Consider the following 24,391-nt stretch of genomic DNA (forward strand, 5'->3'; position numbering starts at 1 on the left):
TTTCTAAAGAACAATCGATAATTGGTCAAATAAATAATTCGGATCATTAAAAAAACTGATATGACCAAACAAGTTTGTACTTTAATGTAATGTTAGTCTTTAGATGTGTACTTGTGAACCATTGTTTCTTGAATTATCATATTTAGTTATAAGTTTTTATCTAATTTAGATTTAATCTTTAAATTTTTAACTTTTGTTCATGTTGCAATTAAAATAGGAAAAATTCAAAACCCTACTCCATTAAGTACATGCAGATAATTATTTGTATTTTAATATCCCACTATGCCAAAAGATAAATGCTATTTTTCTTTCTCCGGTATATTTCTCGTCCAACTCTATCCATGTTAGACAAAAGTTCAAGGAAAACTCATGGCTTTGAGTTATTATATGTAATTAGATAATTTATTTATATTGACTTTATAAAACAATAATCTTTGAGTCATACTATTATTCACACTTATATTTTATACCGATTAAGGGTCCGTTTGAAATTGCAATTTAAATCGTAAAAACGTTTGGTAAAACATATTAAAAAGTATTTTTTTATCAAATATTCGTTATACGAAATTAAGATTTTGGTTTAAATTTGCACTTTTTTTTTTCTTCAAATAAGCACTCCTTAACCTACTTATAGAAATCACATTTTTTTTTTAAAAAATATTTTAAATCGTAATGCCAAACACCTTATGTTTTGCAATATCTTTTAAAAATATAGATTATTTTTACAAAATCACAATCTCAAACGCACCAGTAAGGGAAAAGTCACTTAAAAGTTAAAACAATAAGCGTTAAAAAATCTCAAAAAAAAAAAAAAAAAAAGCGTTAAAAAAAAAAATAATTCTATAGCACTTCTCAAAAATAAGTCATTGATAGACCCAAAATACTCAGCCCAGTCTATGCATAAGGGCCTAATATGTAGGCCCAAGAGTGCCTGTAAATCACAACCGTTAAAGTGCTAATATGCCACCTAATCCAACGTTCTATATTTTATTTCCGCCAACAACTAGATCTTCACTATTTTGCCCTCAACACCTAAGCGACGTCAAGGACACAATAGTAATTGCGCAAAACTAGGGTTTAGAGATAAACCTAGCTCGCCTCTCTTCACATTTTCTCTTTCGAAGACCCTAGCTTTTCCGCAGAGATTTGGAGGCTTGTGGGAGACAGAAACAGTAGAATTCCCACTCAGCCAAAATGGGTATCTCTCAATTTACTCTAATTTTTGAATCTCGTTTCGATTTTTTATCTTGTGTCTTAATATTTTGATGTTAATTTGGAGAGATGATGTGGATTTGTAGGTATTTCTCGTGATTCCATGCACAAGAGACGTGCTACTGGAGGCAAGAAGAAGGCTTGGAGGAAGAAGCGCAAGTAACTTTGAAATCCCATATAGTTCCTTAATTTTGTTCAAATTATTTTTCGGGTTCATTTATGGTGCTGTTTGGTATGTGAAAATTTTGGAGAGCAAAAATTGAAAGGACGCTGTAAAAACCTCTGATTTATGTTATTTTTGCATGGAGAAGAAATTAATTTGATTGTTGTACTTGGATAATCTGGGTTTTAGATTTCTCTTATTTTCCTTTTCTCTTAGGTATCCAAGGATAATTAAATAGTATGTCCATAAACTTTAAGCGCTTTTGATGAGGCTCATTAGTTTACATGTTTTTTATTTGTATGATTAATGGGTATGGTTTGTTTCGGATAGAAAGTAACACTAAAAGCCCGTAAGCGTCCAAGGCTTATCAGTTTGTCTTCGTTTCTACTCTGGTTGGTGGATTTGTTGTATCTTTAAAGGAAAGTTAGCTCCTTCTCCCTGTATGCCAGAATTTCTTGAAACTGCAATATATTTTACTCGTGATTAATGGGGCAGTCTTAGTTTTGATCTTTTAGTTCACAAAATCTCTTTCTTACTTTGGACATATTGCCATAATTACCTAGACCACAACTTTCTGATTTGTAACCAGTCCTTTTTCTCTGTAATTGGGTCCATTTTGTGTTTGCATTTTAAAGGAAAGTAGCATCTCTAGTTGTGATATTCTCATTATTATCCTGGTAAATGGGTTTGTCTTTTTTCTTTGAAGGTACGAGCTTGGAAGGCAATCTGCAAACACAAAGCTGTCAAGCAACAAGACGGTTAGGAGGATTAGGGTACGAGGTGGGAATGTGAAGTGGCGTGCGCTGAGGCTTGACACTGGAAACTACTCATGGGGTAGTGAGGCAGTTACCCACAAGACGCGTATTCTTGATGTGGTCTACAATGCATCCAACAACGAGCTGGTTCGTACCCAGACTTTGGTGAAGAGTGCGATTGTTCAGGTTGATGCTGCACCATTCAAGCAGTGGTATCTCCAGCACTATGGAGTTGATGTTGGTCGCAAGAAGAAGACTATAGCTTCTGCCAAGAAAGAAGGGGAGGTAGGCAATATTTTTCTTGTGTGTGTAGTTGTGTACAGTATCTTATTACAAATATGGGTACAATCTGTTTGTTACCTTTTCATTTTATTTGTTGGATTTTTTTTCTTTTTAATGGTGGGCATGCACCATTTTCTATGGCTGGCTTTAGACACTGTGTGGTGGAAGTTGTTATGAATGTATATGTTACATTTTCAGTGGTAGATATATTTTGTACGGTTTTCCCCCTTTTTGGCAATTGATGTCGTATAAAAGTTTGTTATTGCTTGATATTGAATGGTTCTATTTTGATTATTCTTCGGATGGGAATGGGCGGTCAAAGACTGACAAAATGTATGAATGGGTCTTATATGTTACAGTCTTATAATTGCTCTATAAAAGTGTGTTTTCTGAGACCAGTGATGGCAAATGACATGTCAACTGATTTGCTCATGTCATTTGTAATTTCTTATCTATATGAAGTATGAATTGTGCTAGTAGATGTTGGTTGTTCTTGTTTATCATGTTGTATGATTGTATGCTATGATCTTGAGTGGAAACAGATATTGAAGGCCAGGAAAATTGATAACTTAGTTTACCAAACTTGGAAGGTATTATAAGATGATGTGACCTTGGGTTATGCCATGATATCTGCTCTTGGATATCCACTTTATATGAGAAGAATATATACCTTCTATCTGGATAATATCTGTTTCGAAGAGAAAAAATAAAAAATAAAAAAATTCTTCAGTACGCTGTTGTCTATATGAGAACAGCTCATCTGGTGGTGGTTGTTTTTTTTTTTTTCCTTTTTTGAACAAAATTCGAAATTGTCTTTTTGACATGTCTTCCTTTTTTTACGTTGTTCCAATTGCTTGATAGGAGGGTGATGCTGCTGCTACGACTGAGGAAGTGAAGAAAAGCAACCATGTCCAGAGAAAGTTGGAGAAGCGTCAACAGAATCGCAATCTTGATGCACACATTGAAGATCAATTTTCTGGTGGTCGTCTATTAGCTTGTATCTCATCACGACCTGGTCAATGTGGTCGTGCTGATGGGTATGTCACTTCTCTACGCTTGTATCTTTTTAGTTACAGATGTATTGTAAGGCATATTCTTTAGAGGTTTCTACCGGTTGTTATCTTGTTTAAGTCTGCAGATTCACAATTTCATCCGTCCATGAACAAATGTCCCTACAATGTTTTATTTCATATATTATTTAAGTCCCTTGTTTTCTATGCCTCCAAATGCTCTTCCTCCCCATTTAAATGCAATTAGGTGTATGAAAAGCTAATTGTAACCTCCAAAGATGGATTGGAGTTATTTTTTATGATACGTTGATGAGAGTTTTCATTTGCCATTTAAATTTTCTTGGACATGCATGGAAGTTTTTACTTTTGTTTTTGTATTAAACATCAAGCACTTAACTGTTATGTGAAATGGATTTGCAACAGATATATCTTGGAAGGCAAAGAGCTTGAGTTCTACATGAAGAAGCTCCAGAGAAAGAAGGGCAAAGGAGCTGCCTAAAATTTTGTTACCTGAATCTCATTCTTGCATATCAGAATTTTATTTTTGATGACCTTTGTTTCCTCTCCAGTAGACATTGAGGTTGAGCTAAGATGAACGATTTTTACCAAAAGATTATTCTTGTTTGACTTTTGACTTGATCGGATTATTATTAATGTCCTTTGTTGTGGTTAATGAATTTTATTATTACTAGTTTAGTGATATTTATTATTAGGTAAATGTAGGTCTAGAATGTGTTTGGGAGCTTTCCATCCAATGTAGTTGGATGGTAATGGTCGGATGTATAGTGCAGGAGGGTGGAGTGAGGGGGAAGGGAAGGATGGAAAAGTGAGAGATCAATCTTCCCTAATTGTTTTATTATGAGATGGAAGAAAAAGAGAAAGGAAGGAAAATGGTTTGGTATCTTTCTATCATATTATTACCCGATTTAAATGGTTAAGAGAGTAAATCCATAAATTATATGAAGAATGACGACCCAAGAACATAATTGAGTCTCTATTTTGCCCCTCTTCAAGGAATTGAATTAAGTGAAGATTAATGTTAGAAATTATATTTTTATTTAATAATTATCTTACAATACTAGTTCCAACCATTCTTTAGATAAGTTTTTGTTAAAATAAATAAATTTTAAAGGGTTGGGAAATTAATATTATGGAATAGTTGTTGGATAAAATGTAGATTTTAATAGTAAGTTACTGGTTGGCATCATCACCCTTGCATATGGCATAAGTTGCATGCTCGTGGCAGCGTATAAAGAGAAATGTTAGGGGTCAATAAATTCTTCATATTTGACTAATTCTTTTTTATAAATTTAATAAGTCAATTATTAGATTTGCGAGGTTCATTATTGACTTATGTAAAGTTTATAAATCTAATGATTGATTTTTAAAAGAAGATAAGCCAAATATTAGGAAAATATTAACACCTAGCATTTCTGTGTTTAAATGTCTTGCTTATTTGTGGTTAGGAGGGAAGGAAATGCGAATCGTTTTATTTATTTAATTTTGATTTTTTTGCCCAGTTTTTGAACACATACGACACTTATTATGTGCTAAATCTCCCATTTTCTACAAATTAGTCTCCCATGAAAATGCAAAAGTTAGGACAATTGATTGGATGAGCCAGAAATTTAAAGCCAATTTTCTCGTGAGCACAATTTGTAGACTTACTTTCAGTGTGATCTATAGAATTTGGAAGGGGAGAAACTCGAGCATCTTTCAGGAGGCTGTGAATGTTAGAACATATTTCATGACATTATGTATTGGATCAGTGTTAATTATAATGCCTTTCACGATCCAACACTTTCTCAATAGAATATATGATTGCCAAGATCATGAGGTATTTCAAAGAATGTATTTAAGACTAGGTAGATTCCTTTGTCTCTCTTGTTTTGAGTTATACATGGGGGGACTCAAAAACTTACGAGTGTTTCATTCAAATGGAGGGCCTCCAATTTTTTTTTTTTAAAAAAAACACCAATTGACAAGAAAATCAATTATATAAGAAGAGATTAATTACATCATAGTTCAGTGAGAGCAATGGAATCTCTCTCCCAGACCACTCCTCTAGTCAAGCTGCCCGCATAGTTGAGCCATTGAAAAGTTTAAAATGAGTTCTACATAATAAACTAGATGGGTGTACCATACTTCTTTCTCAATCGATCTTTGACGAAATCGTTGCGAGCTTTAGTTCGAGCTTGCTGCGGGGCAACATTGACATAAGAGAGATGCACACCGACAGCAAAAAGAGCAGCACCAGAGACGAAGCAGGCCACAGTCATCGCCAGTTTCATGGGTGTTGAAGGAAAGCACATCACCATCTGCTAAATTTCGTACATGCAAAAGGAGAAAGATTTGATCGAAGATAACCAATGCCACATTCGATGCAACAAATATATATATGTTAAAACCATGTCATCTCCTTGAATTGATTGAATAAACATGTATATTGACTACGTAATAACACATTCGTCTCGAAAACTACCAAATACAAAACCGATTCATTTGAAACAGTATAACCAAGAGAGCTCAAAAAGCTCACAAGAGCTCATACATAGCTCCACCGGTCAAAACCCATATGGAATGAAACATTAGAATGGAAGAAGAAAGACATGAACTTGTAAGCGGAATTTAATCAAACACATAGCAAGCAATTTATATTTTTTCTAGAAAACCTCATAGTCGAACCTATTATGATTCCACAATTATCAATTCAAGCTGGAAACGTTATTGAAGTTGAATTTGATCAACAAGGTAAGCGGTGAAAAAATCTATCCAAGTACATATACATATACACAAAGCAGCCAAGGAAGGTTTATACCTCGGAAAGATACGCCGGTGACAGGTTTTGTTCAAGTTGGCAGAGATGGGTTAGACTGTTTGACTTTGAGCGAGTTGGATGTTTTTGTTTAGGCAGTTCGAGTCTTTCGGCCCATTTGGTAAAGTTTTGAAAAGCCTTGGATTTTGAGAAGTGTTTTTGAAAAACTAAAAATTGAGAAATATATTTACAAAATAAAAAAATAGAAAAAGGTAAAATAATAATAAGAGTAAATGTATAATAAATCCCTAAGTCAACCCTCTAAAATTTAAATCTCTCTAATTTTTTTTTCTTCTAAAATTTAATCCCTAGTTCAATTGAAATGATAATAAAATCTCTGCCATTAAAATTTTTTAACAGACGTTAGGGCAACTCAAAACGCACTGCTTTATCCCATTAAAATATTAATTTTTTATTAATTTAATTTAAAAATTTAAATCTAAAAATTAAAAAATTAAAAAAATTGAAGGGTGGCTAGTGGTGGCAATTTTTTTAAATTTTTAAATTTTTAGATTTAATTTTTTAATATTTTAATGGGGTAAAACGGTGCGTTTTGAGTTGCTCTAACGTCTGTTAAAAAATTTTAACGGCGAAAATTTTATTGTCATTTCAATTGACCCATGGACTAAATTTTCAAAAAAAAAAACTTGGAAAAATTTAAATTTTGGATGGTTGATTCAAGGATTTATTATACATTTATCCTAATAATAATAAGGGTATTTGTATAATAAGTTCTGAGTCAACCCTTCAAAATTTTTAAATTTAAATTGTTTTTTTAAAAAAAAAAAAAAAAAAAATTTACTCCATGGGTCAATGAAAATGACAATAAAATCACTGCCGTAAAAATTTTTTAACAGCCGTTAGTCAAATTTAAAACGCACCGTTTCACCTCATTAAAATATTAATTTTTTATTAATTTAATTTTAAATAAATCTAAAAAAAAAAAAAAAAACCCTAATAATAATAATAATGTTGCTTCAATGAGAAAAAATATCCCACTCCAACTTCTCCCATTCCAACTTGTAAACCATAAACTCATTATTGTATGGGAAAAAACATCTATTAACCAGCATAGATCCCCAGAGAGCGATTCAACCAGATAGGAATATGCATGAGAAAGAAGCTTGTTATTACTATTATAAATTTTTCTAGTTGGGATTTGTTTGGCACGAGGAACAGGACTCAACTCAAATTGTGTAAGGTTCCCGAACCAGTCAATTGCATAGAATCCACCACACTTGTAGCCTATAATATCAGTAACCATCCCCAGCTTATCAAAATCAAAAGAGTATCAATGGGTGTCTACTCTTCATCTCCTGGTTTCCAAAATATCAATTTTCCAACACAAAATGGGCCCTCATGAATAGCTAAAGCAATTGAAGTTGGATTTGTGTGGTTAGATATTGAAAAAATGAACCTGAGTTCCCAGCAATTAGGAGAGTGCTCAAATATGAGTGTAGGGAGCCGAATTTGAGCCATTGACAATGGGTTCTAGAGACAGATATGGTGAGCATGATAGTTGGATATGGTGATATCCATTGCCGGCCAACCATGACAATGTTAGACTATATTTGAATTACCCTAAAGTTAGAAATTTGGGGAAGATTAAATTAGCTTAATTTAGGGATTTAATTATGATTTGATCACCCTAAATTAGGAGATTTGATTAAGATTACATTTATATATAAGCTCTATAAATAGAGCATTTTGTATTGAAGTAGAAAAGCAAAATGCCCAACATGGGAGGCTAGGGTTTAGTTATAGGGCTAGGACCCACATATACACCCTACACATCCAAGGTCAGACAAAAATGGAAGAAACAAAATCCACTAGTGGAAGGAAAACCGACTAAACAAGAAACATAACTGATTACTTCAAAACCCACTACAATACCAACATGTAGAAATTAACCAAGATACATAGCTCAGAAGCTCACAATTGCCCATACATGTATTCCTACCACTACTAGTAAACTGTAAAAAACACCCATATCATATGGAAAGAAAAATTGGAATCCAAGAAGAAAGACAAGAACGTCTAAGCGGCTTTCAATCAAACAGATAGAATTCATTTATTTTTGGAAAACCTTGAATCAAGATCTATGTGGTCATACTTGTATGTGGTGCAACTCATTGCCAGCCAACCATTCCAAGAGTAGAGGCTTCTGGGCAACAAGGGCTGCCCATCTCTTCTTTATTTGTGGGTTTACTTGAATTTCTCGAATAAACATGTACATTAACTACCGAATCATATATTACTCCTACCATAACAACAAAAAACAGAGCTGATTACTTCAAACCCCACTACAATACCAACATGTAGAAATTAACAAAGATAGCTCAGAATCTAACAATTGCCCATAAACCCATATGGAAAGAAAAACTGGAATCCAATAAAAAAGACAAGAACGTCTAAGCGGCATTCAATGAATGCACATATTTTTTGAAAACCTAGAGGCAGTTACAGCTACTACAAAAACAAATAACGCATACTTATATTTGCGTTGTGAACCATCGGTAGCATTGTTCATCATCGTCAAAAGGAATAGAGAGAGCGACTGAACCGACAGTCTGATTTGCGATATCGTATACCCCCAACTCCTTTTGCTCTACTGGCATACTGAAGGCACCATCTGTGAAATAGATGCAATTAGGTTTGAATATGGTGGAGTCCTCAGCTCGTATGCACACAGATTCAGCACAGCTCAAGAAAATTGCTTCATCACCCAAGCTTTTGATCTCATCCCACGCCTTCCTCTCCCAATCCATTTTGAAAATTTTAATCTTGCACCCAATATTCAGTTGAACCAACAACAGATCCCCACACAGCGATTCCACCAGATATTGAGTCGGATGATAATAACTTGATAAAACATAAGTTATTTTGAGATGAGGAACATGCTCATGGTCAAATTGTATAAACTTGAGGTCCCCGTCAAGAACACAGAATCCACCCTTGTAGCTTGTAATATCAACTATGGGCATCGGCTCCTTAACGAAGGTTGTCCACTCCTCATCTCCTGTATTCCAGAACATCAACTTCTCAAGATATCGCCCATCACGAATAGCTAAACCAATTGATCTTGGATTTTTCGTTTCACAAGACACAATGAACTTGCGTTTTCTGCAGGGATCAAGAAAGTTAAATTTGAAAACAGGGAGCCGAATCCGAGCCCTTGAGAATGGGTTATAGAGAAAGATATGATGAAGGGTTTTAGGGTATCTATGATGAAGGAATATGAAATCCATTACCACCCAACGATGCCAGGAGTAGACGCTACTGGGAAACCGGGTCTGCCCATTACCATTCTTTAACTTCGGAAGTCTACAAACGCGCGATTCGCCGGTGAAAACATTCACGAAACTTATGCTTCTTACCTTTCTGAGATGCTTTTCGTAGACAAGTAGGTGCGGAGGTGTCGACGCTAACACCTTGTCGACGACGGACCGCCATGAACGACACACATAGCGGCAGTTGTAAAGATGAACGACATTTGTTGGCTTCTTCAAGATGCTCTCCAGCAGCTCTTCTGGGAGGTCAGACCACGAAACTGGAGCCATTGATCGGTGCAGGGGCGGAGGGAGCCGTCAAATCTTAACCCTAAAACCTTCCCTTAACCCCGGTAGAAAATCTCACATATACACAAAGCAGGCAAGGAAAGATATGCCGGTGATGGGTTTTGTGGTTTGACTGTTTGACTTTGAGCGAGTTATGTTTTTGTTTATTTGGGCAGTTCGAGTCTTCGGCCCATTTGGTAAAAGTTTTGATAAGCCTTGGGTTTTGAGTTTTGGAAAAGAAAAAAGAAAAAAGAAAACAAAAAAAACTTTTTTAAAAATTAATTTGATAAAATTTTGAGAAATATTTTTACAAAATATATATATATATATATATAACTCCTTCCTCTTTATCTCAACTCAGGTTTTTTTTTTTTTTTTTTTTTTTGGGTTTTTAGGAAGAAAAAAAAAAAGAAAAAGAGAGAGGGTATTATAGGAAGAAAGACGAGCGGCATTTTTGACAATTGGTGGTAATTTGTCTCAGCAGCTCGTATGCCCACACGGAAACAGATCCTCTCCATTTCAAAATCCCTTCATTTCTTCTATTTAGTACATTTTGAAGGGTAGTGTTGTTCAAAAGTTTTAATGATGGTAGTGCATTAAATGCAATACCTTTCAAAATACACTAAATGGAGGAAATTGAGGGATTTTGAAATGGAAATGATCATTTTCCTATGCACACGGATTGGTTACGAGCCAAGAAAATTGCTTTGTCACCCAAGCTCGTAATCTCATCCCACTCCATCTTCTCCCAATCCAATTTGTAAACCATATACTCATTCTGCAGGAAGAAACATCTATTAACCAGCAACGTACAGCTCCCCAGACAACGATTCCACCAGATAGGAATGTGCATGCCGATCAATGCCAAACAACCTTGTTATTACGATTATACATTTTTCCAGTTGGGATTTGTTTGGCACGAGGAACAGGACTCAACTCAAATTGTGTAAGGTTCCCGTCCCAGTCAATTGCACATAATCCACCACACTTGTAGCCTATAATTAATATTAGTAACAAATTTAAAAGGAGTCTTAAAATCAAAAGGAGTATCAACGAGTGTCCACTCTTCATCTCCTGGTTTCCAAAATATCAATTTTTTAACAAGACATTATTGGCCCTCAAGAATAGCTAAAGCAATTGAACTTGGATTTGTATGGTTAGCTATTGATAAAATAAACATTTTTTGAATTGAAAGCTTTCCAAATCAAGATGAAGTAGGCCATGCAATTACTCCTACATAGATGCATAAATATATCAATAATTTATTCCACACTATAACTCTCTTTCCTTTTTAAAAAGAAATTTAATAAGATTTGAAGTAGAAAAGCAAAATGCCCTACATGGGAGGCTAGGGTTTAGTTATAGGGCTAGGACCCACATATTCACCCTACACATTCAAGGTCAGACCAAAACGGAAGAAGGAAAACCGACTAAACAAGAAACAGAACTGATTACTTCAAAACCCACTACAATACCAACATGTAGAAATTAACCAAGATGCATAACTCAGAAGCTCACAATTGCCCATACATTTACTCCTACCACTACTAGTAAACTGTATGAAGGAAAAATTGTAATCCAAGAAGAAAGACAAGAACGTCTAAGCGGCTTTCAATCAAACAGATAGAATTCATTTATTTTTGGAAAACCTTGAATCAACAAGATCTATCTGGAGAGTGGTCACACTAGTATGTGGTGCAACACATTGCCAGCCAACCATTCCAAGCGTAGAGGCTTCTGGGCAATAAGGGCTGCCCGCCTCTTCTTTATTTGAGGGTTTACTTGAATTTCTCGAATAAACATGTACATTAACTACCGAATCATATGTTACTCCTACCATAACAACAAAAAAACAGAGCTGATTAACTAAGATAGCCCAGAATCTAACAATTGCCCATAAACCCATATGGAAAGTAAAACTGGAATCCTATAAAAAATTAAAAGACAAGAACGTCTAAGCGGCATTCAATCAAAAATGCATATATTTTTTGAAAACCTTGAGGCAGTTACAGCTACTACAAAAACAAATAACGCATACTATATTTGCGTTGTGAACCATTGGTAGCATTGTTCATCATCATCACAAGGAATAGTGAGAGCGACTGAACCGACAGTCTGATTTGCGATATCGTATACCCCCAACTCCTTTTGCTCTACTGGCATACTGAAGGCACCATCTGTGAAATAGATGCAATTAGGTTTGAATATGGTGGAGTCCTCAGCTCGTGTGCACACAGATTCAGCACAGCTCAAGAAAATTGCTTCATCACCCAAGCTTTTGATCTCATCCCACGCCTTCCTCTCCCAATCCATTTTGAAAATTTTAGTCTTGCACCCAATATTCAGTTGAACCAACAACAGATCCCCACTCAGCGATTCCACCAGATATTGAGTCGGATGATAATAACTTGATAAAACGTAAGTTATTTTGAGATCAGGAACATGCTCATGATCAAATTGTATAAACTTGAGGTCCCCGTCAAGAACACAGAATCCACCCTTGTAGCTTGTAATATCAACAATGCGCATCGGCTCCGCAACAAAGGTTGTCCACTCCCCATCTCCTAGATTCCAGAACATCAACTTTTCAAGATATTGCCCATCACAAATAGCTAAACCAATTGATCTTGGATTTTTCGGTTCACAAGACACAACGAACTTGCGTTTCCGGCGGGGATCAAGAAAGTTGTCAAGTGTAAAAGCAGGGAGCCGAATCCGATCACTTGAGAATGGGTTATAGAGACAGATATGATGATCACCACAATGATTATTGCGGGCATGGGATGTGCTGCAATCCATTACTAGCCAACGATGCCAGGAGTAGACGCTCCTGGCAAACAGAGACTGCCCATCACCAGTCTTGAACTTCGGAAGTCTACAAACGCGCGATTCGCCGGTGAAAACATTCACGAAACTTATGCTTCTTACCATTCTGAGATGCTTTTCGTAGACAAGTAGGTGCGGAGGTGTCGACGCTAACACCTTGTCGACCACGGACAGCCATGAACGACACACGTAGCGGCAGTTGTAAATATTAACGAAATTTGTTGGCTTCTTCAAGATGCTCTCCAGCAGCTCTTCTGGGAGGTCAGACAAGGAAACTGGAGCCATTGATCGGTGCAGGGGCGGAGGGAGCGTCAAATCTCAACCCCTAAAAACTTCTCTTAACCCCGGTAGAAAATCTCACATATGCCCTAAACGTCCACCCTCAACCATTTATAAGGGCACAAACAACTCACGCAGCGCGCCAGAAACAATTTTTTTTCTGTCACAGCTTCGGACCTAATTTGGACCGCTGATTTTCATCCAACGGTCCAGATTAGTCCACTAATAAAATATTATTAAAAAATTATTTATATTTCAAAAATAAATCAAAATCAAAATAATAATAAATTAATAAAAATATTTAATTTTTTTTTAAAAGATATGGCCCCGGGTGGCCGGCCACCCATGTTGAGAAGTTAGGGTCGCCAATTTGGGGTGGCCCTAAGGGCCAAAAAATATATATATTTTTTTTGGCTTTGGCCCTCAGCGAGCCACCCCTTGGGGGTGGACGATCAGCCCCCAAGGGCCATGGGGTGGTGTCGACCACTCCTAATCGGCCCTTAGGAGTAGTTCGACCACTTCTTGACTTTGGCCTCTAGGGGTGGTTGGACCAACCCCAAGGGCTAAGAGTATTCCCAGCAGCTTCCCTGTCATATTCCCTAAGTTTAGGGAACTAAACTACTTTTTGTTTCCCTATGTTAATATGCACCTCAGTAGCTTCCTTAAATGCTTCCCTATATTAATAAAATATTATTTTTTTTATTTTACCTTTTTTATATTTTATTTCTTTAATTTATACTTTCTCTCTCTCTCTCCCTCATATTTTCTTCTTCTCCGATGGTTCAAGTTTGAGTTCCAACCACAGATTTGAGTGTGAGAGAAGACCGCACAGATTTGAGTTCCAACAACAAATTCTTTCCTCTGTGCGGTCTTCTCCGGTCAATCCGTCTGTGATTTCATCATTTTCTTCTCCGATTTGCGTCTTCTCCATTGCAGGTTAGCGTTTTGTCATTTTGGCTTATTGTGGTTGGTTGTATTTGATGTTTTCGTTCCAGTCTCTAAAATTTTTGTTTCTTTCTCAGCTCAGTGTTCTTGCATTTGATTACTAGAAAATCAGAGCTCAAGCCCAAAAGAACCGAACCCAAATCCCAACTCCAATCCTACACTCTCAACTTCTCTGAGACAATCGTTTTCGAAGCAATCAGATGGCGCCACGGCGAGCTCCATCGTCGAGGCGCCGTCGACGAGTAGGATTCGGATGGGGGAGAACGGAGAGTGGGTCTCGTCCGGCAGAGCTCAGGGCGGCAATTTCGTAAATTACTTGCCCAAATCTCCGGCCGTTTGGTGAGGTGCGAGAGACAGAGAGAAAGAGAGGTGAGAGAGAAACGTGAGATGAGAGATGAGAGAGGAGAGAGAGTTTTTTTTTTTTTCAATTTAATAATCATATGGATTGCTACAGTGGAACCCAATACATTGGGTTCCACTGTAGCATCTGATGGTTTAAGGAACCATATAGGGAGTTTGCTGTAGGTGACTTTTTACGATTTTTTTGACATTTTCCCTAAACTTAGGGAACAGACCCCCTTATAGGGAGTCTGCTGGGAATGCTCTAAGGGGTGGCTTCGGCCACCTTAGACCGCCGGTCTGGGGTGGCTATATCTCAACAAGGGTGGCCAGCCACCACCTCATATCTTTAAAAGATACAGTTTTTTTTTTTTTTTTTTTTTTTTTTTGGCTTTTTTGAACAAAATTTGAAATTGTCTTTTTGACATGTCTTCCTTTTTTTTACGTTGTTCTAATTGCTTGATAGGAGGTTGATGCTGCTACTACTACTGAGGAGGTGAAGAAAAGCAACCATGTCCAGAGAAAGTTGGAGAAGCGTCAACAGAATCGCAATCTTGATGCACACATTGAAGATCAATTTTCTGGTGGTCGTCTATTAGCTTGTATCTCATCACGACCTGGTCAATGTGGTCGTGCTGATGGGTATGTCACTTCTCTACGCTTGTATCTTTTTAGTTACAGATGTATTGTAAGGCATATTCTTTAATTTAGATGAGGTTTCTACTGGTTGTTATCTTGTTTAAGTCTGCAGATTCACAATTTCATCCGTCCATGAACAAATGTCCCTACAATGTTTAATTTCATATATTATTTAAGTGCTTGTTTTCTATGCCTCCAAATGCTCTTCCTCCCCTTTTAAATGCAATTAGGTGTATGAAAAGCTAATTGTAACCTCCAAAGATGGATATGGGTTATTTCTTATGATACGTTGATGAGAGTTTTCATTTGCCATTTAAATTTTCTTGGACATGCATGGCAGTTTTTACTTTGTTTCTTGTTTTTGTATTAAACATCAAGCACTTAACTGTTATGTGAAATGGATTTGCAACAGATATATCTTGGAAGGCAAAGAGCTCGAGTTCTACATGAAGAAGCTCCAGAGAAAGAAGGGCGCAAAGGAGCTGCCTAAAATTTTGTTACCTGAATCTCATTCTTGCATATCAAAATTTCTTTTTTGATGACCTTTGTTTCCTCCCCAGTAGACATTGAGGTTAAGCTAAGATGAACGATTTTACCAAAAGTTTATTCTTGTTTGACTTTTGACTTAATCGGATTATTATTAGTGTCCTTTGTTGTGGTTAATGAACTTTATTATTACTAGTTTAGTGATATTTATTATTAGGTAAATGTATGACTAGAATGTGTTTGGGAGCTTTTTGGATGGTAATGGTCGGATGTTTGAATAAACATGTATATTAACTACGTAATAACACATTCGTCTCGAAAACTACCAAATACAAAACCGATTCATTTGAAACAATATAATACGAACTCGTAGAAATTAACCAAGAGAGCTCAAAAAGCTCACAAGAGCTCATACATAGCTCCACCGGTCAAAACCCATATGGAATGAAACATTAGAATGGAAGAAGAAAGACATGAACTTGTAAGCGGATTTTAATCAAACACATAGCAAGCAATCTATCAAAGCACATATTTTTCTGGAAAATCTTATAGTTGAACCTGTTATGATTCCAGAATTATCAGTTCAAGCTAGAAACGTTATTGAAGTTGAATTTGATCAATAAGGTAAGCGGCGAAAAAATCTATCAAAGTACATATACATATACACAAAGCAGCCAAGGAAGGTTTATCCCTCGGAAAGATACGCCGGTGATGGGTTTTGTGGTTTGACTGTTTGACTTTGAGCGAGTTGGATGTTTTTGTTTATTTAGGCAGTTCGAGTCTTCGGCCCATTGGTAAAGTTTTGAAAAGCCTTGGCCCTTGGGTTTTGAGTTCTGGAAAAGACAAAAGAAAAAAGAAAAAAAACTTTTTTAAAAATTAATTTGATAAAATTTTGAGAAATATTTTTACAAAAAAAAAAAAAAAAAAAAAAGAAGAGTGTTTCTCCAATGGCGGCCACAACACCGCCCCAATTTATAATTTATTTTGTAATTTTTACTATTTTTATTTGTTATAAATATAATCAACAGTCCCCCTGACCCCTACACCTGAAGAAAAAAAAATTGTACATAAACAATCTCCTCACTGCAAATATCATTTGGTTACCCCATATCTCCTTCCTCTTTATCTCAACTCAGGTTTTTATTTTGGTTTTTAAGAAGAAAAAAAAGAGAGAGGGTATTATAGGAAGAAAGACAAGAGCGGCATTTTTGACAATTGGTGGTAATTTGACTTAGCAGAAGGCAAATGATATAACCGGCTGGCTGACAAACTTAAAAAGAAAAGAACATAAAATTATAATTTGAGTATTTACTATAAATTGAGTTTCAGATTTTTGGGTTTGAATAGGTAAAAATAGAACAAGAATACAAAATTATTAGTAGTCATCAATCTCTTTTATACATTTCTTATTTATCGAAAAAAAAAAAAAAAAAAAAAACTCTACCCTATATTTTATATCTCAATACTAATATGGTAGTCTTAATCGATTTAACATTGTTACAAAAAGAATTTTTTTTTTTTTTTAATGTTTTGAATTAAAAGCTTTCCAAATCAAGATGAAGTAGGCCATGCAATTACTCCTACATAGATGTATAAATATATCAATAATTTATTCCACACTATAACTCTCTTTCCTTTTTTAAAAAGAAATTTAATAAGATTTGAAGTAGAAAAGCAAAATGCCCTACATGGGAGGCTAGGGTTTAGTTATAGGGCTAGGACCCACATATTCACCCTACACATTCAAGGTCAGACCAAAATGGAAGAAGGAAAACCGACTAACAAGAAACAGAACTGATTACTTCAAAACCCACTACAATACCAACATGTAGAAATTAACAAAGATAGCTCAGAATCTAACAATTGCCCATAAACCCATATGGAAAGAAAAACTGGAATCCAATAAAAAAGACAAGAACGTCTAAGCGGCATTCAATCAAACAGACAGAATGCACATATTCTTTGAAAACCTAGAGGCAGTTACAGCTACTACAAAAACAAATAACGCAAACTTATATTTGCGTTGTGAACCATCAGTAGCATTGTTCATCATCGTCAAAAGGAATAGAGAGAGCGACTGAACCGACAGTCTGATTTGCGATATCGTATACCCCCAACTCCTTTTGCTCTACTGGCATACTGAAGGCACCATCTGTGAAATAGATGCAATTAGTTTTGAATATGGTGGAGTCCTTAGCTAGTATGCACACAGATTCATCACAGCTCAAGAAAATTGCTTCATCACCCAAGCTTTTGATCTCATCCCACGCCTTCCTCTCCCAATCCATTTTGAAAATTTTAATCTTGCACCCAATATTCAGTTGAACCAACAACAGATCCCCACTCAGCGATTCCACCAGATATTGAGTCGGATGATAATAACTTGATAAAACGTAAGTTATTTTGAGATGAGGAACATGCTCATGATCAAATTGTATAAACTTGAGGTCCCCGTCAAGAACACAGAATCCACCCTTGTAGCTTGTAATATCAACAATGCGCATCGGCTCCGCAACAAAGGTTGTCCACTCCACATCTCCTGGATTCCAGAACATCAACTTTTCAAGATATTGCCCATCACAAATAGCTAAACCAATTGATCTTGGATTTTTCGGTTCACAAGACACAACGAACTTGCGTTTCCGGCGGGGATCAAGAAAGTTGTCAAGTGTAAAAGCAGGGAGCCGAATCCGATCACTTGAGAATGGGTTATAGAGACAGATATGATGATCACCACAATGATTATTGCGGGGATGGGATGTGCTGCAATCCATTACCAGCCAACGATGCCAGGAATAGACGCTCCTGGGAAACAGGGACTGCCCATCACCAGTCTTGAACGTGGGAAGTTTACACACTCGCGATTCCCCGGTGAAAACATTCAAGAAACTTATGCTTCTTACAATTCTGAGATGCTTTCTTACAATTCTGAGATGCTTTTCGTAGACAAGTAGGTGTGGAGGTGTCGACGCTAACACCTTGTTGACGACGGACCGCCATGAACGACACATGTAGCGGCAGTTGTAAAGATTAACGACATTTGCTGCCTTCTTCAAGATGCTCTCCAGCAGCTCTTCTGGGAGGTCAGACCAGGAAACTGGAGCCATTGATCGGTGCAAAGGGCGGAGTGAGCGTCAAATCTCAACCCCTAAAAACTTCCCTTAACCCCGTAGAAAATCTCACATATGCCATAAATGTACACTCTCAACCATTTATAAGGGGCACCAACTCATTAGTCGGATACGAATCCCCTCCCATTAATTAGTAAGAAACATGAGATTCTCATTTTTCTAATCACAGCCACTAGATGAATCTAGAGGTCCAAGATATCTCACCATCAAAACCTAAAAGTGAACACAACCACACTAATTATATATCAAATTTGTCTTGGGTGCCATGCGCCCACCCCCATGGCCTGATGGCCAACGGCCACCCCCAGTTGGGCGAAGCTGCACCTTTGTTTGTTTTTATTTTTTATTTTTTATTTTTTATTTTGTTTAAAATAATTAATTAATTTTTTAATTCAAATTTGATATATAATTCAGTGTGATTATGTTTATTTTTGAGTTTTAATATTGGGATATCTTGGACCCTTAAATTCATCTAACGATTGAGATTAGAAAAATGAGAATCTCATGTTTTTTTTAGAGTATGGTGTATAGTAAAAAAATAATCTCATGTTTCTTATTTTTGAGTTTTGATATTATTGGGAACAAAACAAAAAATAACCTTTTTTTTTTTTTTAACAATTCTCTTTTTTTTTTTTAAATCTCAGATATATAATCAGATTAAACTTTTAAAATTAGTTGTTTATGAATATATATAATTGTTATTACCTTTTTGTTTGTAAGTTTTTATTACATATTTTAATTATATGGAATATATAATTTTAATTACTTTAAATTATAGAAAACAACAATAATTCCATTAAATATTTTTGAATGATTTATTTATTTTGTTAGTTATATTTTTTAATATTTTTAATCATTTTTTTATTAATTTTATTTTTTAATCACTATGAGATTATTGTCTCATCTGTGCTTGTTATATAGGGTTTATGGATTGACTCAAGGCTCAAGGAGGTGAATTACTGAATTTTGATATGGATATTCATCTATTTGGTCCCCGATGCTTGTGATTGTGGACCATATGCATATGCATTTCCAGTACATTGGGTTTCTGTTGGGATTATTTGTTAATGTTGCTTTCATATATGGATGAAGGGAGAGATGTAACAACCATGCTATTATCTGAAAAGGATTAGATAATTTAGATTTTTCTTAAAATTACTTATAAAGCTTAATTTTATTTAGTAAGTTAATAATATGTGACTTAGCACTTATCAGTAGCAATATACATGCGAATACGGTTATTTGCAATATCCGCAACCGCATCTGCAAAATGCGGATATCTTTTTTAGATATTCACATCCATATCCGTATCAAGTTTTTACTAACTGCATACAGTTATTGTGGTTATTATCCGCTATTCATATATTAGGTAATGAGTTTTTTGTGCATATTTTTAGTCTTTTTGCCCTTCTTTGGGTTTCTATTAGGCCTATTTTAAACAATTGTGAAAATAAATTGGGCCAATTTCAGAGAAGTTGTGAAAATATTCTCATGTCAAGGTTGATCTGTTGATGTAATTGAGCATAGAAGAATCTACTGTGCTGTTCTTGACTTGCGATAGATAGATGAGTTTTTGGTTTTGTGTAGGTTCTTTCTTTAGAGGAATTGTTGTAGTGTTTTGTAAAGGTTTTGTTGAGTTTTTTCTAGTTGCTGGTTGTGTTTTGTTAGAAGGTGTTCTGTATTCTTGTTTAGCATATGAAATTCTTATTCATCCAAAAAAAACCCAATACCAATATGTAAAAATTAACCAAGATAGCTCAGAAGCTCACAATTACCCATACATTACTCCTACAACAAGAAAAATGTAAAAATAACCCATATGGAATGAAAAATTGCAATCCAAGAAGAAAGACGAGAACGTCTAAGTGGCTTTCAATCAAACAGATAGAATGCATTTATTTTTTGAAAACTTGGAAGTAGTTGCAGCTATTACAAAAACAAATATGCGTACTATCATTGCGTTTTGAACCATCGGAAGAATAGAGCATTGTAACAAGGAAAAGAGTGAGGGAACTGACCGATAGTTTCATTTCCCAAGTCATATACCCGAAAATCCTCATACAAGATATCATAGATGCAATTAGGCTTGTATAGTCATCAGCTCGTATGCATGCAGATCCATCACAGCACAAGAAAATTGCTTCTTCACCCAAGCTTTTGATCTCATCCCACTCCATCTTCTCCGAATCCAATTTGTAAACCTTAAACTTTATGGTCTCCAGGAGGTTCCAAAATACATGAACCATCAACAGATCCCCATACAAAGACTCCACCAAAAACTCATAATCATCATCATACTCATCTGGGTCATGACTTGATCTGTTAAATCTAGTTGGGTTTTTTTTTTTGACACGAGGAACAGGGCTCAACTCAAATTGTATGATATTTTGGTTACAGTCAAGTGCACAAAAGCCACCCTTGTAACATATAATATCAAGAACCCACATCCGCTTCTCAAGACCATTAACAAAGGTTGTCCATTCCTCATCTCCTGGTTTTAAAAACATCAACTTTTCAATAAATCGCCCATCACGAATGGCTAAAACAATTGAAGTTGGATTTGTGGGTTGAGATGAGAAAACGAACTTGTGGTTCAGGGTGTCAAGAGATTGGTGAAGTGTGAACACAGGGAGCCGAATCCAAGCGTTCGAGAATGGTTTATAGAGACAATAATTCCATGTTGAACCGTCGTGGCATATATTATTCAAAACAAATTTTGTTTTGAATTAAAAGCTTTCCAAACCAAGATGAAACTCTCCTATAATAGACCATCGAATTACTCTTACACAAATGCATATTATCAAGAATTTATTCCCCACTATAAAACTCTCGTTCCTTTTTAAAAAGAAATTTAAGATTTGAAGTAGAAGACCAAAGAGAAATGATAAAAACACTCTACATGGGCGGCTAGGGTTTAGTTCTAATCACTAATTTTGAGCCAACACCATTATTGAATTGTGGGTTTACTTGAATTTCTCGAATAACTACCTAATCATATATTATTCCTATCACAACAACAAAAAACAGACATGATTACTTCAAACCCCACTACAATACCAACATCTAGAAATTAACAAAGATAGCTCAGCATCTAACAATTGCCCATAAAGCCATATGGAAAGAAAAACTGGAATCCAATAAAAAAGACAAGAACGTCTAAGCAGCATTCAATCAAACAGACAGAATGCACATATTTTTTGAAAACCTTGAGGCAGATACAGCTGCTACAAAAACAAATAACGCATACTATATTTACGTTGTGAACCATCGGTAGCATTGTTCATCATCGTCAAAAGGAATAGAGAGAGCGACTGAACCGACAGTCTGATTTGCGATATCGTATACCCCCAACTCCTTTTGCTCTACTGGCATACTGAAGGCACCATCTGTGAAATAGATGCAATTAGGTTTGAATATGGTGGAGTCCTCAGCTCGTATGCACACAGATTCAGCACAGCTCAAGAAAATTGCTTCATCACCCAAGCTTTTGATCTCATCCCACGCCTTCCTCTCCCAATCCATTTTGAAAATTTTAATCTTGCACCCAATATTCAGTTGAACCAACAACAGATCCCCACACAGCGATTCCACCAGATATTGAGTCGGATGATAATAACTTGATAAAACATAAGTTATTTTGAGATGAGGAACATGCTCATGGTCAAATTGTATAAACTTGAGGTCCCCGTCAAGAACACAGAATCCACCCTTGTAGCTTGTAATATCAAGTATGGGCATCGGCTCCTTAACGAAGGTTGTCCACTCCTCATCTCCTGTATTCCAGAACATCAACTTCTCAAGATATCGCCCATCACGAATAGCTAAACCAATTGATCTTGGATTTTTCGTTTCACAAGACACAATGAACTTGCGTTTTCTGCAGGGATCAAGAAATTTAAATTTGAAAGCAGGGAGCCGAATCCGAGCCCTTGAGAATGGGTTATAGAGAAAGATATGATGAAGGGTTTTAGGGTATCTATGATGAAGGAATATGAAATCCATTACCACCCAACGATGCCAGGAGTAGACGCTACTGGGAAACCGGGTCTGCCCATTACCATTCTTTAACTTCGGAAGTCTACAAACGCGCGATTCGCCGGTGAAAACATTCACGAAACTTATGCTTCTTACCATTCTGTGATGCTTTTCGTAGACAAGTAGGTGCGGAGGTGTCGACGCTAACACCTTGTCGACGACGGACCGCCATGAACGACACACATAGCGGCAGTTGTAAAGATTAACGACATTTGTTGGCTTCTTCAAGATGCTCTCCAGCAGCTCTTCTGGGAGGTCAGAACAAGATGTTGGAGCCATTTAAAAACTTCCCTTAACCCCGGTAGAAAATCTCACATATGCACTAAATGTCCACCCTCAAGCATTTTAAGGGGCAATAGACGTTACCTTCAACCACCAACTCATCTCATTAGAAATCACGCAGCGCCAGAAACAATTTTTTTCTGTCACAGTTTCAGCCTTCCTGATTTTTGAGTGATGATATGGGGTACACCCGCGTGCGTAAATAATAAGCAGTCCGGTGACATGGCATGTGCCACGTTTGCCCCGAATTAAAAAAAAAAATTAAAAAACACTTCAAAACCCATTCCCCAACAAAAACCATTCCTACAATCATTTCCCTCTAAATTTTTTCCTAAACCCATTCAAAATCGCCTCTCCTCTCTCAAAATCGAGTAACGCTTGGCGCAAGGGAAGGATCCAGTGGAAATCCGGAGTTGCCTAAGGAGTCGCCGTCAACCATCCGGTGCTTCTCTCCCCATGCTCCTCTCTCTCTCTTGGCGACACCTGCTAAACGACACGGTTTGCATTTTCACTCTTTTCCTATCTTTGATTTTTGCCTATTGCTTGCTCAAATTTTTTAGATGATGGGATCTATTTAATCTGTGTATTATTAAGATATAGTGGTGGCTGTTTTGTTTGATTTCCAAAATGGGTAAAATTTTAGGGCTTTGAAGTTATGAATTTGAAACAAAATTTGGTTTTGTTTTGTTTTCGAAGAGACTAAATTTGGTTTGAAACGAAATTTGGTTTTGTTTTTAGCTGTTGATAGGGCAGAGTTCTGCAAATATGGAGGAAGAATGTGAAGCATTTCTGCAAAACTTTGCCCTATCAACAGCCGAAAACAAAACCAAATTTCGTTTCAAATTCATAACTTCAAAGCCCTAAAATTTTACCCATTTGGGAAATCAAACAAAACAGCCACCACCATATCTTAACAATACACTTACCAAAAAAAAAAAAAAAAACAATACACAGATTAAATAGATCCCATCATCTAAGAAGTTTGAGCAGGCAATGGTCAAAAATTAAAGATCGGAAAAGGGTGAAAATGCAAACCGTGTCATTTAGCAGGTCTCGTCGAGAGAGAGAGAGAGAGAAAGAGAGAGAGGAATGTGGGGAGAGAAGCACCGGATGGTTGAGGGCAGCTCCTTAGGCAACTTCGGATTTCCACCGGATCCTTCCCTTGCACCAAGCATTACTCGATTTTGAGAGAGGGGGAGGCGATTTTGAATGGGCTTGGGGAAAAATTTAGGGGGAAATGGTTGTGGGAATAGTTTTTGGAGCTTTTTGATTATTTTTTTAATTCGGGGCAAATTAACGTGGCATGTGCCACCTCACCGGTGTGTATACTATTTAGGCACGCCGGTGTACCCTGTATCATCACTCCTTGAGATTTTAGGTTAGACAAAATGTTGAAGACGATGACAGCCTGCCTAGTTTTTGATGTCTTCAAAATGCCCTGTTTAAACGACTTTTATTTTTAGTTGATCTGCTTTTCTTCTCCAAGCCATTTAATAATGAGAAATGCTTGGCTTCATTAAAAAGTCCGTATTTTGGCCATTTTAATCTTAGGTAATTTTAAAATTAATAGATTTATGAAAAATGGGTCATGCCACCTAGGATTAAAATGGCAAAAAAATGATCTTTTTAATGAAG

General features: G+C 36.2%; 6 protein-coding genes across 7 annotated transcripts; 1 reads left to right on the forward strand and 5 right to left on the reverse strand.

The window, feature by feature from the left end:
- Positions 1 to 1,092: 1,092 nt before the first annotated feature.
- LOC132175009 (small ribosomal subunit protein eS8) lies at positions 1,093 to 4,095 on the forward strand. Its single transcript, XM_059586800.2, has 5 exons — positions 1,093 to 1,198; positions 1,299 to 1,371; positions 2,082 to 2,415; positions 3,274 to 3,449; positions 3,846 to 4,095. Exons 1-5 carry the CDS (start codon positions 1,195 to 1,197, stop codon positions 3,919 to 3,921), a joined length of 663 nt encoding a protein of 220 aa, XP_059442783.1. The 5' UTR covers positions 1,093 to 1,194; the 3' UTR covers positions 3,922 to 4,095.
- Positions 4,096 to 5,402: 1,307 nt separating this feature from the next.
- Positions 5,403 to 9,942, reverse strand: LOC132175010 (putative F-box protein At5g55150). 2 transcript variants are annotated; one of them, XM_088514179.1, is made up of 2 exons: positions 8,730 to 9,942; positions 5,403 to 5,740 (listed from the first exon to the last, which is right to left on the reverse strand). In XM_088514179.1, exon 1 carries the CDS (start codon positions 9,795 to 9,797, stop codon positions 8,730 to 8,732), a length of 1,068 nt encoding a protein of 355 aa, XP_088370305.1. In that variant the 5' UTR covers positions 9,798 to 9,942; the 3' UTR covers positions 5,403 to 5,740. The 2 variants fall into 2 exon arrangements, with proteins under 2 accessions (XP_088370305.1, XP_088370306.1); XM_088514180.1 differs by having other exon boundaries at positions 5,403 to 5,743.
- Positions 9,943 to 11,831: 1,889 nt separating this feature from the next.
- LOC148586667 (F-box/kelch-repeat protein At1g57790-like) lies at positions 11,832 to 12,961 on the reverse strand. The gene has a single exon (XM_088514178.1). It carries the CDS (start codon positions 12,903 to 12,905, stop codon positions 11,832 to 11,834), a length of 1,074 nt encoding a protein of 357 aa, XP_088370304.1. The 5' UTR covers positions 12,906 to 12,961.
- Positions 12,962 to 17,188: 4,227 nt separating this feature from the next.
- Positions 17,189 to 18,672, reverse strand: LOC132174599 (putative F-box protein At1g65770). Its single transcript, XM_059586234.2, has one exon. The coding sequence runs from the start codon at positions 18,413 to 18,415 to the stop codon at positions 17,342 to 17,344; it is 1,074 nt and encodes a 357-aa protein (XP_059442217.2). The 5' UTR covers positions 18,416 to 18,672; the 3' UTR covers positions 17,189 to 17,341.
- A 1,549-nt stretch (positions 18,673 to 20,221) lies between these two features.
- LOC132175008 (F-box protein At2g26160-like) lies at positions 20,222 to 20,946 on the reverse strand. The gene is made up of 2 exons (XM_059586799.2): positions 20,458 to 20,946; positions 20,222 to 20,227 (listed from the first exon to the last, which is right to left on the reverse strand). The coding sequence occupies exons 1-2, from the start codon at positions 20,944 to 20,946 to the stop codon at positions 20,222 to 20,224; spliced, it is 495 nt and encodes a 164-aa protein (XP_059442782.2).
- A 745-nt stretch (positions 20,947 to 21,691) lies between these two features.
- Positions 21,692 to 22,753, reverse strand: LOC132174598 (putative F-box protein At5g55150). Its single transcript, XM_059586232.2, has one exon. The coding sequence runs from the start codon at positions 22,751 to 22,753 to the stop codon at positions 21,692 to 21,694; it is 1,062 nt and encodes a 353-aa protein (XP_059442215.2).
- Between the last annotated feature and the right edge of the window lie 1,638 nt (positions 22,754 to 24,391).

Source organism: Corylus avellana, chromosome 3 (genome assembly GCF_965113065.1).
Source record: "Corylus avellana chromosome 3, dhCorAvel1.hap1.2, whole genome shotgun sequence".
NCBI lineage: Eukaryota > Viridiplantae > Streptophyta > Magnoliopsida > Fagales > Betulaceae > Corylus > Corylus avellana.

What these genes read in the sequence shown, in the direction of transcription:
- LOC148586667 (XM_088514178.1), bottom strand. Translation starts at nt 12,905, where the DNA reads ATGGCTCCAGTTTCCTTGTCTGACCTCCCAGAAGAGCTGCTGGAGAGC.
- LOC132174599 (XM_059586234.2), bottom strand. Translation starts at nt 18,415, where the DNA reads ATGGCTCCAGTTTCCTGGTCTGACCTCCCAGAAGAGCTGCTGGAGAGC.
- LOC132174598 (XM_059586232.2), bottom strand. Translation starts at nt 22,753, where the DNA reads ATGGCTCCAACATCTTGTTCTGACCTCCCAGAAGAGCTGCTGGAGAGC.
- LOC132175010 (XM_088514179.1), bottom strand. Translation starts at nt 9,797, where the DNA reads ATGGCTCCAGTTTCGTGGTCTGACCTCCCAGAAGAGCTGCTGGAGAGC.
- LOC132175008 (XM_059586799.2), bottom strand. Translation starts at nt 20,946, where the DNA reads ATGTTTTTAAAACCAGGAGATGAGGAATGGACAACCTTTGTTAATGGT.
- LOC132175009 (XM_059586800.2), top strand. An exon ending in GCTTGGAGGAAGAAGCGCAA is followed by an intron (nt 1,372 to 2,081) that starts GTAACTTTGAAA and finishes TTTTCTTTGAAG; the next exon opens with GTACGAGCTTGGAAGGCAAT. An exon ending in CTGCCAAGAAAGAAGGGGAG is followed by an intron (nt 2,416 to 3,273) that starts GTAGGCAATATT and finishes ATTGCTTGATAG; the next exon opens with GAGGGTGATGCTGCTGCTAC.